The sequence below is a fragment of the Aythya ferina genome (genome assembly GCF_964211825.1).
Source record: "Aythya ferina genome assembly, chromosome: 1".
Classification (NCBI taxonomy): domain Eukaryota; kingdom Metazoa; phylum Chordata; class Aves; order Anseriformes; family Anatidae; genus Aythya; species Aythya ferina.
The window spans coordinates 64465350-64483067 of record NC_140296.1 but is presented as its reverse complement, the minus strand read 5'-3'; the positions used below and the strand labels follow the sequence as shown (position 1 = coordinate 64483067).

Genomic DNA, 17718 nt, shown 5'->3' with positions numbered 1-17718 from the left:
CAGAATTAGAAGAGGTTAAGGTAAACCAGCAGCTGTTGGCAAATGATGACAGTAGCACTTGATCACTGGACATAAATCCATAGCAGTGCTTTGCAGCATACGTGGATAAAGCGCCTCGGCTCTTAGTGCCATCCACAGATTAAATATGCACGCTTTGGGATTGATTGATTGCAAAGTGGAGCAGGGCACGAGACATCAAAACAGATGTGGGAGTCCCATTAGGCACAAGGAAGGAAACATGTAATTAGTTAATTATTTAGCTCCTTGAATCAACCATTTAGGCTCCTGTGAAGCTTTGAAATTTCCTTTTCAAGGTTCATGTGCGTAGATCTGTGGCTTGATTTCTCTCCGCTCCTTTCCTTTTATCTTCATCTGCTTCATCAGCGACCCAAGGCATTCTTTGTCACCCGGGGCTCGCCACCACGGTGTCATTCAGCACCTCACTTGCTGCTGGCGCATCACAAAATTTGCTGGCTCCTACAAACCCGCCAGAAGAGTTGTCAACATCTTCCTTTGCTTGCTGCAGGGATGCTTCATGCTGGCCTGATGCTGGCTTTGCTGCTGGCACCATTCTCTCCATGGGCAGAGGAACACCGGGCAGCAAACCGTGAGCTGCCACCTTTTAGCTGTGGGTGCTCAACAGGCATCTGCTTGCTCTTCTCGTGATGCTCTCTGGATTCATTTTTTTGGCCTTTTGTGCTGCCCTGTAAACAGCTTTTTCTATCACTTTGAAAATCTTCAAACTAAACTCAATTGAAGTTGCGTCGCCTGTTCAAAGTTAAAAAAAAGTACAAGACTGTGCCACTGGAGCGGAAAAAAAGATCAATAACATTGATAAAGGCTTCTCTGTGTGGAATGAGAATACTAAAGCCTTGTCTTTCCTAATCTCTGTAGTTAACGTGTACTCTGCAAATGAGAACTCACGAGGAAATGCACTGAATTAAAAGTACTTTTAAAAAATTATTATTATTCCTAAATTTACAACATGAGGTCATCATAGATTGTCCCTTTGAACATAGTGAAAAGTAACAAGTCACAGCCTGTCTCAAATGATTTTTCAATTGCAAAGTCCTGCTGAATACCCACAGTCCCCAAAGCAATAGCACTTGCTCGGAATTTTGTTTCAAAACACTTGCAAGCACAAACACTTGCAAAACACTTCGCTGGCATGAGATATCAGTGAAATTCAGGCTTGACATATCAAGATAAATGCCTTGTAGGACTGAAGTGAAAACTCAAGGGCGACCCTTGTAACACATAACAAAAAGTCATTTATAGCTTGGGGTGGATGAAGGACTTGCGCATAGTTTCAGTTTAGGTTCTGTCTTTTGGTACTTAGGTGCAGATGAATATTTTCCTCTAACAAAACATTGACAGCATTGTGCTTATCAACCAGATTGCAGCAGCGACGTAGGCAGAACTTTTTCTTTTGGGGGAGGGAGGAAGGCCGGTTGCGTGAGTGAAGAGGCACACACTCAGAAATGAAGGATGAATCTTCAAAGTGCAGAAGATGAAAGGAGGCTGTGTGTTGCTGGTAACAAGAGGAGCTGTGGCAACTTGGCTGGTCCTCAAAAATTCTCCCGGAATGTGCAAGATCCAAGTAGCCCCATCCTATGCAGGAGGAATGTAAGAATGTAATCTCTTAAAACTGAATTATAAACAGGAGATAGAGGCTGGAAGGTAAGAGAAGGTGGGGGGAGCAGGAGGCACTCACTTGGGAAATTCTTCCTGCTGAGCTAGCTCCATCTGAGCTGCTTTTGGGAAACCTTTCAGCACGTTAGTGGAGAAAAGTCATTTGCATTCTCCAGCACCTCACTGACAACCACCCTTACAATGTGTATTTGATATTCGGAACTTAACAGTTGAGTAATTTAAGATCTGAAGCCTTGTCTCTCGTGAGAATTGGTGTAGGATCCCATGGGGCAGAAAAGGAATTCCGCTTGGATTTCTTCTTGCAGACAGCTTGTAGCTTATCTTCAAGTCCTCCAAGAAGAAAGTCTTTTCTAAAGCAGCCTAGACCCCTATCAAGGCTTGCTGAAGAAGCCAGCTAAAAATGCATGCTGTGGAGTTGCCTACCACATCTGTTTTAAAAAATAACCATCTTGCCCTCCTTTGAATTGAGGCCATTTGATCTCAAGCAGCTCTGTAAAAAACAATTCGTTTTTGTGCCTGGACTTCTTGTATTCCTTTAAATGATGTGCTCTCTCTGCTGATACAGATTTTAAATTTCGATAATACCAGTTTGGTGCAAGTGAGGTTTCAAAGCACATTTTGTAAAAGCTGATGTCCTGTAGGCCATGCAGCTTCAGCGGCTGTCCACACAGATAAACCTGGATTTTAATGCTGCTTCACACTAATGCAACTTGCAGCAAAGCCAGGGAAGATTATTCTGTTATTTTTTGATGGACTCGTATCATGATTAATACAAAAGTACACTGAAGAGACTGCTACTGTAGTCAATAAAATGTTATGAAGAAATTTAGGTAATAGTTGAATTTTATTAGTTTATAAAGAGCTTCTCCGTAGCAAAAACCTGCTCTGTCTTCACTTTTTAGATTGCTATTATCTGAAATTGTTTGGACAAAGATCTGTCTTTGCTACACTGGTATTTAAAGCACAGTAAAAACAGTTGATAAGGTGTAAATGTTGCTGTGCCACGGGCATCTGTCATCCTCCGTCCTGAACATCCGCCTGTAGCAGCATTAACTTTTCACTGAGTCACTGGCTGACTGCAGGGATCTGTCGTTTAATTATGTTTAAGCTCATCCTATTGTGTGCACTGAGAAGTAATTTTAAGTACTTTGTTCGAAACTGGAATGCAGCGTGTTTAGGCAAATATTGTGACCGATCCTTCTCATTTTCTGCGGACAAGAGTACGGATATATAGCTCTTGCTGACACTTCAATGCGGGCAGCCTTCTAACATCGTATAAATCACTTGGGATCTCTCTAACTATCATCCATTTGGCATGTTATATGATGCCAGAGTAATTTCTATTATTTTTCCATGGTGTGGTGTTTTATATTATATTTTGATGACATTCCAGACTGACACTGAAAATATTATCTAAAATTCCTGGGCTGGCGTTCTGTCTGGTAATCTTGACAAAACTGATAGCGAGTGACAAGCTCATTAGTACAGACTTTGCACTTCTCTCTTACAAGAATTACAGTAATGCTCTCTTGTGTGTATTCCACTACAAAATAAGCACTTTAACAATAAACCATGAGATTCACGCCATGTAGATCTTGTTTCCTGTCCTGGTCTCAACACTCATTGCAAATTGTTAGGTTTCTCTGCTTTTATTAAATGGGAGTTGATTTGAAAAAACCCAACCCGTCTCCTCCCCCACACTCATCGCAGAAGTGAACACGGTGAATTCAGGGCTCCTATGTGCCAAGAATCAAAGAAGCTTCGAATTAATTGTTTTTTTTTTTTGAAATAGGAGTAAGGTTCTTTGAAACCTTCCCAGTCAAATGAAGACTTTTTTATTACTAACCGAGATGAGGCACGCAGCTTGCAAATCTCTGCTAGCCGCCTTCCTGTCTCACAGGAAACCTTCAACATTTTCATTCCTGCTTTGCAAGCGACACAGGACGCTCCATCACTGCAAAATGTGACAAAGAGCTGTCGGCTACCTTCTGGTAGCCAGGAGTAGGGGAGAAAAAGAAAAAAAAAAAAAAAAAAAGTGATTGGATTGTCTGACTAGCACGGTGTTGCTGTGTTGCCAAAAGAGTGTTTTAGTGCTGATTTCTGAAGTTTCCTTGCCGCACAATTTTTTTGCTGGATTAATCTCCGTTTGCTGGCATGCTTGAGTAGCTCCGCACTTTTATAGCACTAATGAGCTCCTTTGTGTGCTAAATTACAGTGGGGAAGACTTTCTAGCCCATTACAGCCCGGTGGATTTTCTTTTTTGGCTACTTCCAGACGGCTCTGGAAGGGCTGCGGTGTTCGCACGGCACACGCCGGAGTCGCTCCTGTCCGGGTGGGAGCACAGCAGAGCCCCTTGGGGCGCCCGGTGAGCTTGTGGCGGCCATCCCCGAGGTGTGATAAAGTGATCAAGGAAACGTGGTGCCCTGCAGGAGGGTGTGTACCTATGAGGAACAGGAAGCCGAGCGGCTGCCTGCCTGCCTGTCTGCCTGCCTGCGGAGGTTTCACGGCTCCGGCGGGCGCAGGTGTGCAGGCGCCGAGCCGCTTCTCTCCGGGCATCTTGGCAGCCACATCTGGAAGGAGGGGGGGAAATCCAAGCTGAAGCCAACCCCCTAACCCTTACCAAAAGGAAAAAAAAAAAAAAAAAAAGGCAACAAACTTCCAGGTAGAGGAATATGACGGCCTTGCAGCTGAAAGAGCTGTCACAGTCGGGTCTGTACAGGAGGAGACGGGATCGTCCGGATAGCGTGGGGCAGCCCGGCTGGCAGGAGGAGAAGCTGAGGTGAGTGCAGGGCCATGGGCAGGGCCGGCTGGCGACGGCGTCGGGGCTTGCAGAGAGCAAAATGCCAGCGCTGCTCCGCACGTGTGCGGAGAAACAGCCCCGAAGCACTCGGGGGAAAGGCACAGGAGGGACGAGAGGGGACACGCGGGGTCCCGGTGGTGGTGTGCCTCCTCTCCGGGCAGCAGCGGTGTGGCGTCGGCTGGCGGGAGGGAGCCAGGGGTTGTCACCTCACGGCCTGGCCCAGTGTGGTGTGAAGCCCATTTTGGCACCACGCCGGGGAGGACAGAGGGGTTGGGCAGCTCCCTGGGGTTTCGGGACGTCAGGCACCTTGGTTGTGGAGGTGAAGAAGGCCTGACCTCAGGGCAGGAAGGGCACCCGAAAATCGGAAAGCCGCTCGCTCGGTCGGTGGCTGGGCTTATCTCACGGGGCTGCCCGCCTCGCAAGCCAGCACGGGGAATTTTCACAAAGCCTCTGCTCGGAGCAGAAAGGGTGAGGGGTTGTGAACAACGTGAGCAAGTGAAAATGCGAGGTTGAATTTCTTTTTAATTCCCCCAAACCCCTGCAAAAGCCGTCGGCTTCTACTTCAGGCTCCCCGGAACAGGATTCTTGTGTAAATGCTAACAAAAGCATCGTCGGAGAGGAAGCACTTCCTATCCCCTAATGCCTTTTCTTGGGGTTTATTTATAGATTATTTTTCGTTGTTGATACTCATGCATCACATTGGAAGGGTTTGTAACTTATATGGGTTTTGGCACTGCACTTTCATTACCCTGGTAGCAGTTCCAGAAGGATGGGAGGTCAGATTTGGGGGATTTGCTGAGCACCTCCCTTTAAAAATATTGCGGCAAAACATATTATGGTAGCCTGTTGAGGTTATTTGCCACAATATACCCGAAATACTGAGTCATTTCTAGGAACGTGGCACCTTGTGGCTCTGATACGTGTCCTTGGCATCTATATAGAGTATTAATTCTGAGTTGATTGCTTAGATGGACTTTCACTAGCATTAATAGTATCATACTCATATGATCATAGACTGAAGACTACTCACACTTGCTAGAGAAAGATGCGCAGAGACTCTTGACTATTTGTGCTTAGTTTCCTTTATGCAAAACTAGCTGTGAGGAAGACTCCAGTTACGGAAGCGAAAGCTGCTTTTTAAAGCTTACATATGAAAATAAGCCCTGGTGTCTCTCTTGCCTCCAGCCGCCTGCTGTGTGCGTGGCCAAGGTGGGAATGGAGCCCTGTGTGGGCAGGGGGAGGTTGCCTTGCACCGGTGGCGTAAATCTGGGTGTTTTGATCCTTTCCTGAGCTTCTTCCTGTTCAAGACAAATACGAGACAAGGATCAGTCTTACGAAATAAAATGCAAGCAGAGGAAATGCCAAATCGAGGCCTTTACAACCCAGATCTGGTGCTTGAGGTGCAGGAGGCGAGCAGAGCGTGGCCGGAGGATGCTGCCAGCACGGTGCCGCGGAGGAGAGGGCTCCTCTGGTACTGCTGGCAGCTCAGCGGGTGCGTGGTCGAACTGGACCTTGCTTCTTCCTAACCCGTTTTGTTATATTTCAGCCGGTGTTGCCAGGCAGCCTGGTTTTATGGTTTCTGCTGCATTCTCCGCGACAAAAGGATGAGGCGTTGTAAATACAAAATAATGACAGAACAACAGGGCAAGGAGCAAACGGAGTGAAGAGGAAAAATCCTTTAATTTTCTAAAACTGGAAACATCTGGCTTTTTTCATGTCCGCCCCCCCACTCAGTGACACTAAGATGCCTGTCCTTAGCACATACTTTCAGGGTATCTAGAGTCCACAAGAAAGACAGGAGGTTTCTTTCATCTCTGCTGAGTACAGCTTGCCATCCTCCCTGGCTTTGCCTGCCCTCCTGTAGTTTTTCTCCCCAGCTTCTTGTTTAGCTTTTTTTTTTTTTTTTTTTTTTTTACGTCCAAATGTGCTAGGTAACATCAGCCCCCTGAGGAGCAGTTTACTCTAAGTTACTTTCCCGGTTAAACTATCCTAAACTATCCTGTTTTTCTGATCTTGGGTCAAAATGTGCTTGAGTTGCTCATCTTCTTAGGGCATCCTCTGAGAATTTCTGTATTAAAAAAAAATAATAGTTAAAATCACCGTCTGCTGAAGCCATACATGATGTCTGCAGCCTCTCCGTGCTGCAAATACGGCTGTAATTGCAGCTCTGGATCCTTTGAGGTATAAAACTAATGTCTTATGTTGACATAACTTCGTGATAGGTCGCGTGCTGTGGGATTCGGAGCTCCGTAACGGGAAGCCAATCTTCAGCTTCTGCATCTGTGGCCATTGGTGTCGCTTCAGCCAAAGGTTTGACCCCCGTCGTTGTCTTTCAGGTCTGCTACTCAGTTTATGATGAGTCAGTCTCTAAGCACGTTCCCCTCGGTGTTTTCCAGGAAGGAGCACAGCAATACAGTTTGGCTCTTGCTGTTAGGTTTCCTAATTTGTCAGATTGCAGCGTAGAGTAAGCTGATAAATGAATTTTTACACCTCACCGAGTCTCTTCAGCAGAGTCGTGCTTTAGCAAGTAGGTGCCGGGTCATCTTGAGAGGAACTCATCTCACACAGCTCTGGCAACATACAGGGCTTAATTCACAAGCAGCAGAGTTTGATTTAATGCATGGTTTCACTCGTTCCCACTTAGTCACTGCCCCAGCTGCTTTGGCAGCGTGGTGACCCAGCAGCTGAGCTGTCCCACCAACAGCGGTGAGGACACGAGGGGGCTGGGGAGCACCAGCACAGCCGATGGAGGAACCTGAGGCCACCCACAGCCATAAATAGCAAGCCCCACACTCATCACCCTCATAGAAAGCTTGTATGGAAGGAAATTGCCCTCTGAGGGCATGTCCCCTCCTCCTGGTAGCTTTAATGGCTTTATAGGGAGCTGGAGCCTGGCCACCTCATGTCGAAGCTGGTCTGACAGCTCACCCTTTCCTTGAATGTACACAGTGAAAGAAGGTGCTTGGTTTATACCTCTGCTGGGGCAGGGATGCTCTTTTCCCTGTCTGATGGAGGCTTGAACTGTGGCTGTCCAGGATGTTCCCTGGGCACAGAGCTGGAAGAGCATTGAGCCCTGCCTGGAGCACAGGTGGCCCTCATCGATCTGCATGCCAGCTGAGAAATCATCTGCTTCATTACTGCTATTATTATTATTATTATTGTGTTTTCAGCACAGAGGGAAGGACATGTTCTTTTCCAGCTATATTGATCCGGTGCAAGCATCGCTGATAAATCTTGTCTCACCCTGTCTTTAGAAACGGGGTTTTAAAAAAAAAACACACTAACTCTGTGCTGAGCTACTCTTTCTCGCTTTTCTCAGCAAACAGGATGCAAAGGAAATTGTAAGCATACATTTCTGATCAATCGTTAGGAGTCACTTAGCAGTGGCAGCATGCTCGCTGGTTTTGCACATTCCCCTTCTTTTCTCATGCACTTTGTAAGAAATATGGTGATTCCTCTGAAAAATTGATAATATCGATTTCCAAGCTAATACAAGGCATTGGGAAAAGCAGGGGCAATTCTCTTTCTAATAACTACACTTAAAGTTACTTTGATCAATGGGCAAGGTTCATGTGGTGGCAGTCAGTCACCCGGGCAGCTCACTGCTCCATTCTCCTGTGCAGAAAGCATTGTGGATGGTTTCTGCATTGGCAGAAACCCTTTTGGCCCCTTTGGGCTGTGCTGCCGAAGCTGACGGGTACATCTGCGTGGGTAGGTGCAGGCAGCCTTCTGCCGGGTCCATTCAGGCTCCCGCCTGCCTGCGCACACCGGCTCCGGGCTGGAAGGCATGTGGATGTGCCCCAAAATCTCAGGCACAAAGACTCCCTCGCAGATGAAAACAGGAGACATAAGCACATTCCTACGGCCCACTGAGCCTTGGGGGGATAGGCTCCGCGCAGCAAAGCTCGTAGGTGAGTATAAGAAGAAATACATGGAAAAAAAACCAAAAAAAAAACAAAACAAAAACAACAAAACAACGGCAGTGCGGTAGGGCTGAGCGCCTGCCTCAGCTTTTGAGATGCCACATTTTGGGAGTTGTGCGAGGCCATGGGTCTCCTCCAGTTTCGGGAACTAGAGACCTTGTTGGGCTTTCAGCCCCCTCAGGGCACTGGGGAAGGCAGAAAGAAAAGCTCTGTAACTGGAAGCCACCGCAGATTTGATTTCCACCGGCAGCATTTCTTAATAGCATCGCAAACAATAACATTTACTTAACCTCTGTCTGTAGGGAGATGTTCTGCTTCCTCGTGGTGCCCGTATCGGCAAGTACATCAGGAATTATTCAATATATTGGTTAAAAAAATAAATAAAAAAAAAGATAGACCAATGTATTAAATCAGCAAGAGCTTGGAAATAAATGGTCAGCCACAAGAAAAGTACAGTTTGTCATTGTTGTGGTTAGAAGCTCTGCTGGAGTAATAGAGTTGGGACCTCGAAATATTTGTTTGGATCAGACGCTTTGTAACTCCCAATTAAAAAAACACTTTGGCTCATCTGCTAGGTGCTCTAATTGAAGAGAGGATTTGTCCATGTAAATGCAGCATTGCGTTATTAACGTTATTAATTATAGCTACTCCCAGCCAGCAAAAATACGCTTCATGCTTACATTTTAATACTCTGATACTTGGAATTTGTGTTGCACCCTAGTTGGAGATATCCAAATGACTGGAGGCCTCACTTTTCAATTGTGCCGCACTTTTCATTGCTTTAGGGGTTAAAATAGCTCACAACGAACACACCCTTTTTTTTTTTTTTCTTGCCTTCTCGCTCACCCCTTGTCTTTGAGATTGCATAATAGCTGCAGAGCAATTCGGTTTGACTTGCTCGCTCTGATTATCACCTCCCGTGACTCCGAATGACCGGAGGTAGCTGCCTGCATGACGGAAAACCGAGCAATTACTGGTGTTCCTCTTACGCCTGCCTCCTTGCCATAAGCTGTGATTTCAATGAATCGGTTCGGCTTCGATGATTAGAGCAATTAGTATTTTGGTTGCTCTGGCAGCATCGGTTGGGTAAACAGAAGTTGTGGATTTATTTTTGCTTTTGACTTCACGTGTTTTGATAACATCTTATCAAAGGTGTTCTTTACAGAAAACGTGATGCGATCGCTCGTTATTCCTCCTTCTAATTAGGTTCTCCTTTGAGTGCAGTCTGTCGCGCTGGACTGAGTTTACGCATGGAAATACTTCTGCAGAGGAGAGAAAGCTAAATCCCACGTGAGTGCCACCACTCGCTAAAAATTGCCAACGTGCAGGCATCGGGGAGAACAAGTTCACAGGGTGCAGGAGCGGGTTGCCCTCCCGTTTCTCTCTTCCTGTGGTCTCGCAGCTGCTCCACAAAAATGCAGCACTGGCAGGCACGGTGACCTCCGGAGACCCGCATGTCTCTTGCCTCTTGCTCTCTGGGCACGGGAGCAGCTCCAGCTTGCCAAGCACCTTGCCTCTGACAGGGGCAGACAGAGCAGGTGGGCCTTTTAGATGATTTTAGGTAGTTCTTGGTGGCATTTTGAAGTGATGGTTTCATACGTAACACTCCGTGCGCAGTGCTTCTGGATGGCACATGTGCCAGAAGATTGTAAGGCATCCTGGGATGCATCTTTATATATCAACAGGATGAAACTTCATGATTTATCTGAGTAGAGCTTTTTTCCCAACAGGAGGGACTTGTTTTATGACTTCCATGGCATTTCCCTGTAGCTTTTCTGCTTTTTCTGTCCGTTCTACTGGCCAGGATAGAGCTCAAGGAAAATTAAGTGAAAGCTATTAGCCATCAGCCTCACCAAAATAAAAAGTAGGTAACATGTTGGCACAAAGCCAGTGATACCTGGCAGCATTTGTCAGCTGTGCCTTTTTAAATAAAACATCCAAAAGATTCAAGTTCTTCCAGCAGGGAATGAATGGATGAAGATGAAAATGTTGTCTCTTCCAGCATGTTGGATCCATGCATGCCACGCTCTCCATAGGTCATAAAGCTCTTGATGCCAGGTTCGGTATACCTCTTGAACTCTGTTCCTATGCAGCTATTAGAAAAATGTTACCCACTCAGAGTTATGACTCAAAACTGCCCTGGCTGGTCTAGTTCTTGTTCCGTATGGAAAGTTTGCATTGCAAGCTCTTTGTCTGGCTTGATATTTGGCTTTTCGTTACGTTGTTTTGTACATTCCTCCTCGCTGATTTCAAAGACTGAAGCGCACACTGTATTTCTGTTACATTTTAGAAGCTGTTCCTTACATATTTTCTTCTTTTCCAGAAGTGCATGCCAGCACTGCAGCCTTGGGATAGCTCCAAGAGCGACCAGGCTGCGGGTAGTGAATTTTGCCTGAAGTGTACAAGCAGTTGCTTACTTCTAAGCTGCATTCCTTTCTTTAGCTAATCCTCACATCATACCCACACACTCAGTGTCATGTAACAAAAGGAGGGAGGTTTGGCAGGGCTCGAGCCCGTCTGATCCAAAGCAGAAAGCTCTGCCTTCGCTCACCCTTCCCTTCACTTCCAAATAACCTGGGCGATCCCCAGCTCCGCTCCCTCAGATAATCCCAGAAATATTCTGTTGTGAGCGTGAATTTTTCCATCTTTCCTCACAATCTTGCTTGTGGCATCACATGCACGTTTTGGATTCATTCACTCCTGCTTTACTCACTGAGCATTGGACAACTGTTGGGGTGAAAACTGCTGGGGTGAAAACTTTAAAAGAAAAATAAGCTTACCATAAGCTTTGGTTTGGGAGATGCTTGCCAAGTAATGCTTTTCGGTAACTGGTACTGAAATTCTTTCATGCTTCCTTCCTTGAAATGGCTGCTACAAGATGAAGATCCTCCCTTAGTATTACCCAAAATTTTATGACCATAATAATGGAGTCTAAAGGTGCTGTTATTCTGCATTAGCTTTATTTGTCAATATATGAGTCATGCTCGATTCATAGGAGTGCAAATCACTTCTGGTTATTCTCCTTCAGCTGCTGAATATTAGTGCTGGTGTTTAATTTTTGCTGTAATGACTGCAGATGGCTCAGCTGCCTTCCCTTCTGCTGTTTTTAAAGCCAGGTGATGCTGCAGTGAGCATGTGAAGAGAAAAAATGGGAAACCAAACCCCAGAATGACTCACGATTATGGTTTAATTTGTATATGAGAGAATTAAAAGAGCAGCAGCTGAAAAGATGTTTCCTTTACCACATGCTGCCTACTACCCCAAACAAATTGTTTAATTCGGGCTGTGAAAAACATCATCACTGTAAGCCCGAGACCAGAAAAACAAACTTAATGAAGGTGAAAAATGGCCAGAGAGGCTACGCTGCTGAAGGTGCAGGTTGGCAGCAGCACTGAAGAGGACTCGGGAGAGAGGTGAGGGCTGCCCCTTGGCAGCTTGGCTGAAGGTCAGTCCTCGGCACGGTGTCTCCAGTGGAGACGCTGCTATAATAAGAGCGTTGGCTAGAGCCAGAAAGCCTGCTGCTGACACTTATCTCAGCCCTATAAGGAGCTTCGTGGACATTCTGGATGTCTTTCCTGGTAGCCTGGGCGTTATGTTTAGTCAAGGTATTAATTATAGCTCCCGGGTGAACTGTTCAGGTCAGAGGGCTCGGCTTGTAACGTAACATCAGTTCCAGCTAGGGGAGGCTGATGCTTGCCTTCACATTCAGGAAAGCATTTCTGGTGAATTTCAGGGAGAGATGACATGAACTGAATACTGGAGGCAGCAAACGGGTATTCTGGAGAGAAGCACGGCAGTGCAGCATCTTCCTAGGGTTTCAAATGTTAGAAGATGCAAAAATCAACCTCATACACTTTTATGTGTTTGGGTTTTAGATTTGTTCCTGAAGCAATGGATGAGGAGCACACATACACGTAGCTGTAATTTGCTTGCAATTGCCTGACCACAATCTGTTCTCACTGTGAAGTTCACTGTGGTGTATCCAAACAGAAAGAGGCCTTTGAGCTTGGTGGGCCTGATTTTGTCTCATTATTCTCAAAAAGATTTGTTTCCTAGAGGGAGTCTCTTCGAGACGTTAGATGTGCAGTCCCTAATGCTGAGTAGCTGACCTTTTTTATTGGTCTTAAATAAGGCACGGGGATAGAAATGATGTTAAATGAAATGCATTAGTGTAATTACATCTTTAAAGGCTTTAAAATGGATTGAGTTGGAAGAGTCTGAGCACAGTACATTTAGCATGGGGAGGTACACGTACGGCTAACAGCACAGGGAGAGGTGTTTAAAGAAAAACTGGTAGGATGCCGTATCTCACGTAACACAGGTTTGCTAGAGCACTGGTGAGCTTCTCCTGTGTGACATTTCTGTTTTGATTTTCATGTCTGTAGAGGCTGCAAAAATAGTAGTGGGGGAGGAAGAGATGGCCCTTTTAAAGAGGATCAAGTATCTGTACACGCAAGAAGTCATCCCTTGTTTGACACAAAACACGGCTTCATTTGGTAACGTTTGCAATTAGCAGGAAGAAAATACAACATATTTTTTTCAATATTGTGGACAACAGAGAAGTCCCAGAGCTAACTATCACACTGCCTTTCTGTGAATCCTGCTAGAGACTGCTTTTTCACCGTGCTCCCATGACCAATGAAAGCTGTTGTGTGGGAAGGTGCTGCGTACCTGTTTATTGCAGTCGTATTCATTTCCTTATGAAGTGATGGAATGTGAACCCTCTCTGCTTGCAGAGACCAAAGCATTTTTTGGACATGTTTATACTAGAATACGTTTCTATTGAAGTATCTGAAACAGCCAGAGTTGTCTTTTTGTTTGCCCTGCTTAAACTCCCACCGCAGAAGCTTAATCATATTTCTTGTGGCTAAAGGTAAAGGATGAAACTTTTAGGAGCACTCGGAATTCACCTGGTTTTTATTGCAGTGGTTTCGAGATGGTTTTCCATCCTCTTCAGCAGAATCAGGGTAGTGCTGAGCACACACGAAAATCCCACCTACAGCGTACATCTTTATTACGGAAGAGATTTATACCTTCTTTCCAGTTGCCTTACGAGACCCGTTTAACGTAGAAAGAATTTTATTGCTTAAGAGACGAGCGATTGCAGGAACCAGAACCCAAGAGTGTTTCCAATTCCAGTGGAAAAAAAAAAGACACGAAAAACCAATTAGCACTTCAAAAGGTTGGTGCAGAACTCGGCGCAAGGCACTCCAGGGTCACGCCTGTTTCGCAGCAAAGCTCCCACTCTGCTTGTTCTGCGTTTCGCGTGCGAGGATCGCTGCGTGCCATCCGTGTTCAATAGGGGGAACATGAAATCATCCCTACCTCTGTGGGAAGGGGAGGGCTGCACCGTGACTGTTGGTGAATCCCCCGCACGTCCCGATGGAGTGCGTGGCCTCCGAAAGCGGCGGTGATGCAGCAGGTTTGCACGGGGCGGGCAGCATTATTTCGGGGGCATGAGGGCAGGCTGCCAAGCGGCAGCTGCCTTTGCCAAGCACCTTGTTTGGAGCCCTGACCGCTCGACACATCTATTTGGGGAACGAAGCAAGGCACTCGGCAGGGCTCACCAGCCACCGAGCCGTCTCGGTAAGAGTCCCTGTGGGCTGCCACCAGCGTAGGCTTTCCTGGAGGGAGACAGGAGGCAGTTTTCCCTCCGAGACAATAAAGCAGCACATTTCACATTTGTTTTGCTGCTGTTTTTCACAACAGCAGCGGGACGCTTCCCCTCGTCTCCCTGCTGCTTCCTTTGTCACCTCACCTTTGGCTGCTGAGCAGATCCCTGTGTGCCAGGAGGAGCCGCTCTGTCGTCTTCCTTCCTGCCTACCTTTTCTCCCCTGCTGCACCGTGGGGAAGCTTACGAGCTCCTGGTGAAAATACAGAGCGTTTTTAACAGCCCGGTTCAGATCTTGGCAGCAAGTCTCCAGCAAAATGACAAAAAGGAGAGAAAGATGGCCAGCTGCTCTGCATTTGTGGATTGCCAGACCATCCCCGTAGAAGATGTGTTTAGTTTCAGTAGCAGGAAGGCCCTTTTTAAACTCCTGGCACGCTCCTTTCTTCCCTAATGGGAAACGAGTCGGGAATAACTCTGCTGGCAGCAGTGGCCAGAGGCCTGGAGAACAAGGCTGCTTCTGCTTACTGCATGTATGGAGTCACCGTGCCTCGCAGGGCTGCCCCTTGGACAAAGCTGGGGTGATGAAATCAGGCTTTTTGGATGGACATCTTCTTGCTCCACCTGGAGCAGAAAAAAACAGGGCTTGAGCTCAGGGCCACGCCGCCTCAGCCCCACCGGCCACCATGTCCTGTGGCATGTGGGGGGCTACCAAGAGGAGTGAAGCAGAAGACACCTGACCAAACCCATTCCCAACATCTGGCCTGTTTGCTTTTCAGCAGAATTGTGGTGTTGTGGTGGCCAGGTGATGGGAAGACAGTGAGGTGTGAGCCCTGAGGGGTCTCGGCCTTGCCCTCTGCTGGGCGCTAGCTCAGCCACCTCAGCCAGTGCTGAGAGGTGTGGTGCAAAGTAGTCATGACATAAACCCTCTGCTAGAGGCTTGAGGATGATTTTTATTTAGGTGCTGAAGGCATATGAACACGTAGTAGCCTTGACTGGGATTTCTGTCATGTCCTTTGTCATCTGTTTCTCATTTCTCTGCGTGTTCCCTCTAGTCTTCTTCCTGCCCTCCTCCGCTTTCCCTGCTCCCTCTCAGGCCGGCAAATTCCTTGGCTGCCAAGACGCCGTGTGTCACCAGCACAAAGTGCATGTGGCTTTGCTGCCTCACCGATTGCTAACGAGGCTGAGTCAGTTCCACGCAAGAGCTAGGTACCCAGGACCGCTTTCCAAAACCCCTTTTCGTTTTGGCTTGGCGTTACACATTCCTGGAAGCTGTCTGCCCCAACCATTTCGGCAGTGCAGGCCCGTGGCTGCCGGTGCCTCCCCTAGTAAGCAGCACACCATAGGTTTGTAACCATAAAATAATTGCCACATCAGTAGGGCATTCTGTGGTTAAGGAATGATAAATTTTCATTATTTCTCCTTTTTTCCCTGTCTTGCTCTCTGTGTTCCTTAATACCCACTATAAAGTACTTTTGGTGTTCAACCCTGTGGAGCGTTCTTGCACTGGGTAATTGCTCTGAACACAGCACTGAAAACCAAGCTCCATTTTAACTCCTTCATCAGCTGCCCATTATAACATAGTTGGCAGTTCAGCTAATGGCCTGCGAGGCAAAACAGAAAACAAACTGTCCCCCTGTATCTACGCCTTCTCCGAAGTGCTGACAAGAAGGGAGATGCTTAGAGATACATTCAGCACATACGACTTAGAAGATGGAAGAGTAGCATTAAAGGCCATTTTTACAGTGTAATTACTGTGCCGTGGTGTTAAAACAATATTTACCTAACGACAGCAGTCTCCTCCTGGTGCTTTACCTTGCTGTTTTGCCCATGATAAAGTGTTGTTGGAATCCACCCCTCAGCAGCCAGGAGCTGCGGACACCGGGGAACATGTTCGCTCACATAGGTTGCTCGTAAAACAGCTCTCCCGGGCCCGAAAAGATTTCTTCTATCATCAGCCGGCAGCGAAGCCCCTTTCCAGCATCCGGGCTGCATGACAGCCTGGCGCTGGAATGTGCTTCTCCGCAGCCCAGCTTTTAACTTGAAGCTCTGGCAGGGCTCTGGGTAGGTCTGGCTCAGTGACACAGAGCTGTGAAAGTCAATCGCTTTGTCTGGGAACCAGGGGAAGCCCAGCATATTCTTTAGCCGCCTTTGCCTTCAGCTCCTTTGCAGTCTAAGCACAGAATATACACGCCCGTGACAGCAATTAGAGAGACATGGACTTCCAGCGCAGAGCTTACCCCTACGCGATCCCGGAGGACGAGGAGATCGCCCACGAGGTCGCTCGCGATGGCCACAACCCTGCGGGAAACGAAGGCGAGAAACCAGTGTCAAAACTGCAGCGTAGGCACAGTGACATAAAGCTCTACAAAGAGTTTTGTGACTTTTATGCAAGATTGTAAGTTGTCTCTGTCCGCCTGTGGGGTGTGACCGCGGTGATGCCGTTGGCGTAAGGTACCCAGGGCTTTTATCCTCTGAGCTCTGGGCAGGCTGCGGGAGCCGTTCTCTGCCGCTGCTCTGTGTTTGGTACGGTGCCAGTTGTAATCACCGGCGAAAATTTGAGCTGTTGCTGTGAACTTAATCTGTAATTGCGTCAGAAATTTTTATCAGCAGTTGAAACAGGGTTGGCATTTGCCAAGTAGTCTCAGATTTTTAGGCTGTTGCTTATTTGGGGCAAACGTATAGCCCATCTATCTCACTACTACAGAACTGTCGCGTGCATCGGTGATTTCTCACAACATGTGTTTCAAATCAAAGCATACGAGTGCTTTTGCATATCGAGGAGGCAGACTTTGTGCTTTCATTAGCCTTCAAAGTTTGTTTCATGTTTTTGCTTGCGTTTTGTCTCTGACAGCACTTAACATCAAGTAACTTTGCAGCATAACATCCTTGGTACTCAGGAACTGTTGGGGCGATGATGAAGGATCACAGTTTTTATTATGATTACCGCTCATTTAAATTAATAAAGAGTATGGATGAAGTGACTTTCTTCCCCCCCACTGAACTTAGTGTGGCTAACTTTATACTTAAGCACATTTTATAGTGTAATCACTGCACTTTTTCAGTGTGCTTGTCTCTTACACATGAGATAGACCATTCCCCGGTCTGACCTCCTCTGTGAAATCTGCCCAGTCATTGTTTCACTGCGAGGACAGCGAATATTTTGATAGCAGTCACTGTTGGCCTCTTCTGCAGAGAGCTCCAGAGAGCAAGGAAAAAAAAAAGCCAGCTAATAATAACTGGTCAGATGTGACCTTGTGTAGGGTTCCTCCGTGGCACAGCGTAAGAAATAGATAAAGCACGTTCCTTTTTGAGCCATGTGATAGGTGTACATGGTGCTGTGCAAGGAATGGGTTTGATTCCTGTTGAAGCTGGTGGGAGCCAAGAGGTGTTAACCCTTGGGGGGCATCTTGCACAGGACCGAGTGCCCTGCACTTACAAATGCAACAGATTTCTGTATCAAAACGTGTGCCTGTGTGCACGTACATGTAAAATAATGTCTTAACAAGCTTCCACATAGATGTTCGAGGCAGTCTTTTCGTCAGCTGTGTTATGATTGCGTGAAACTAAACCATCACCCTGTGTTTGCTCTGATATCATCTGCTATCATCTGCTATCTGCTATCAGATGATATCGGGGCAGAGGGGCGATCCTGAAAGGCATAGCTTTGGGATTCCAGGCATAAGTAAGAAAATGCTTACAAAGGAAGATTTGAATGAGCCTTTTTCTAGTAC

At 46.8% G+C, this 17718-nt stretch overlaps 1 protein-coding gene across 19 annotated transcripts in view; it reads left to right on the top strand.

The window, feature by feature from the left end:
• The window catches only part of LIMS1 (LIM zinc finger domain containing 1), a 63925-nt gene that overhangs the window by 28116 nt on the left and 18091 nt on the right, over positions 1–17718 (top strand). For 2 of the 19 annotated variants that reach the window (XM_084515604.1, XM_084515599.1), the window contains exon 2: positions 9583–9666. The exons of 13 other annotated variants lie outside the window; for them this stretch is intronic. In XM_084515604.1, the coding sequence (XP_084371730.1) occupies positions 9583–9666 (84 nt within the window). Of the gene's footprint in view, positions 1–3499; positions 4433–9582; positions 9667–15992; positions 16383–17718 lie in introns of those variants that run through there. 4 more of the 19 variants (XM_084515603.1, XM_084515605.1, XM_084515591.1 and 1 more) reach the window with 4 other exon arrangements.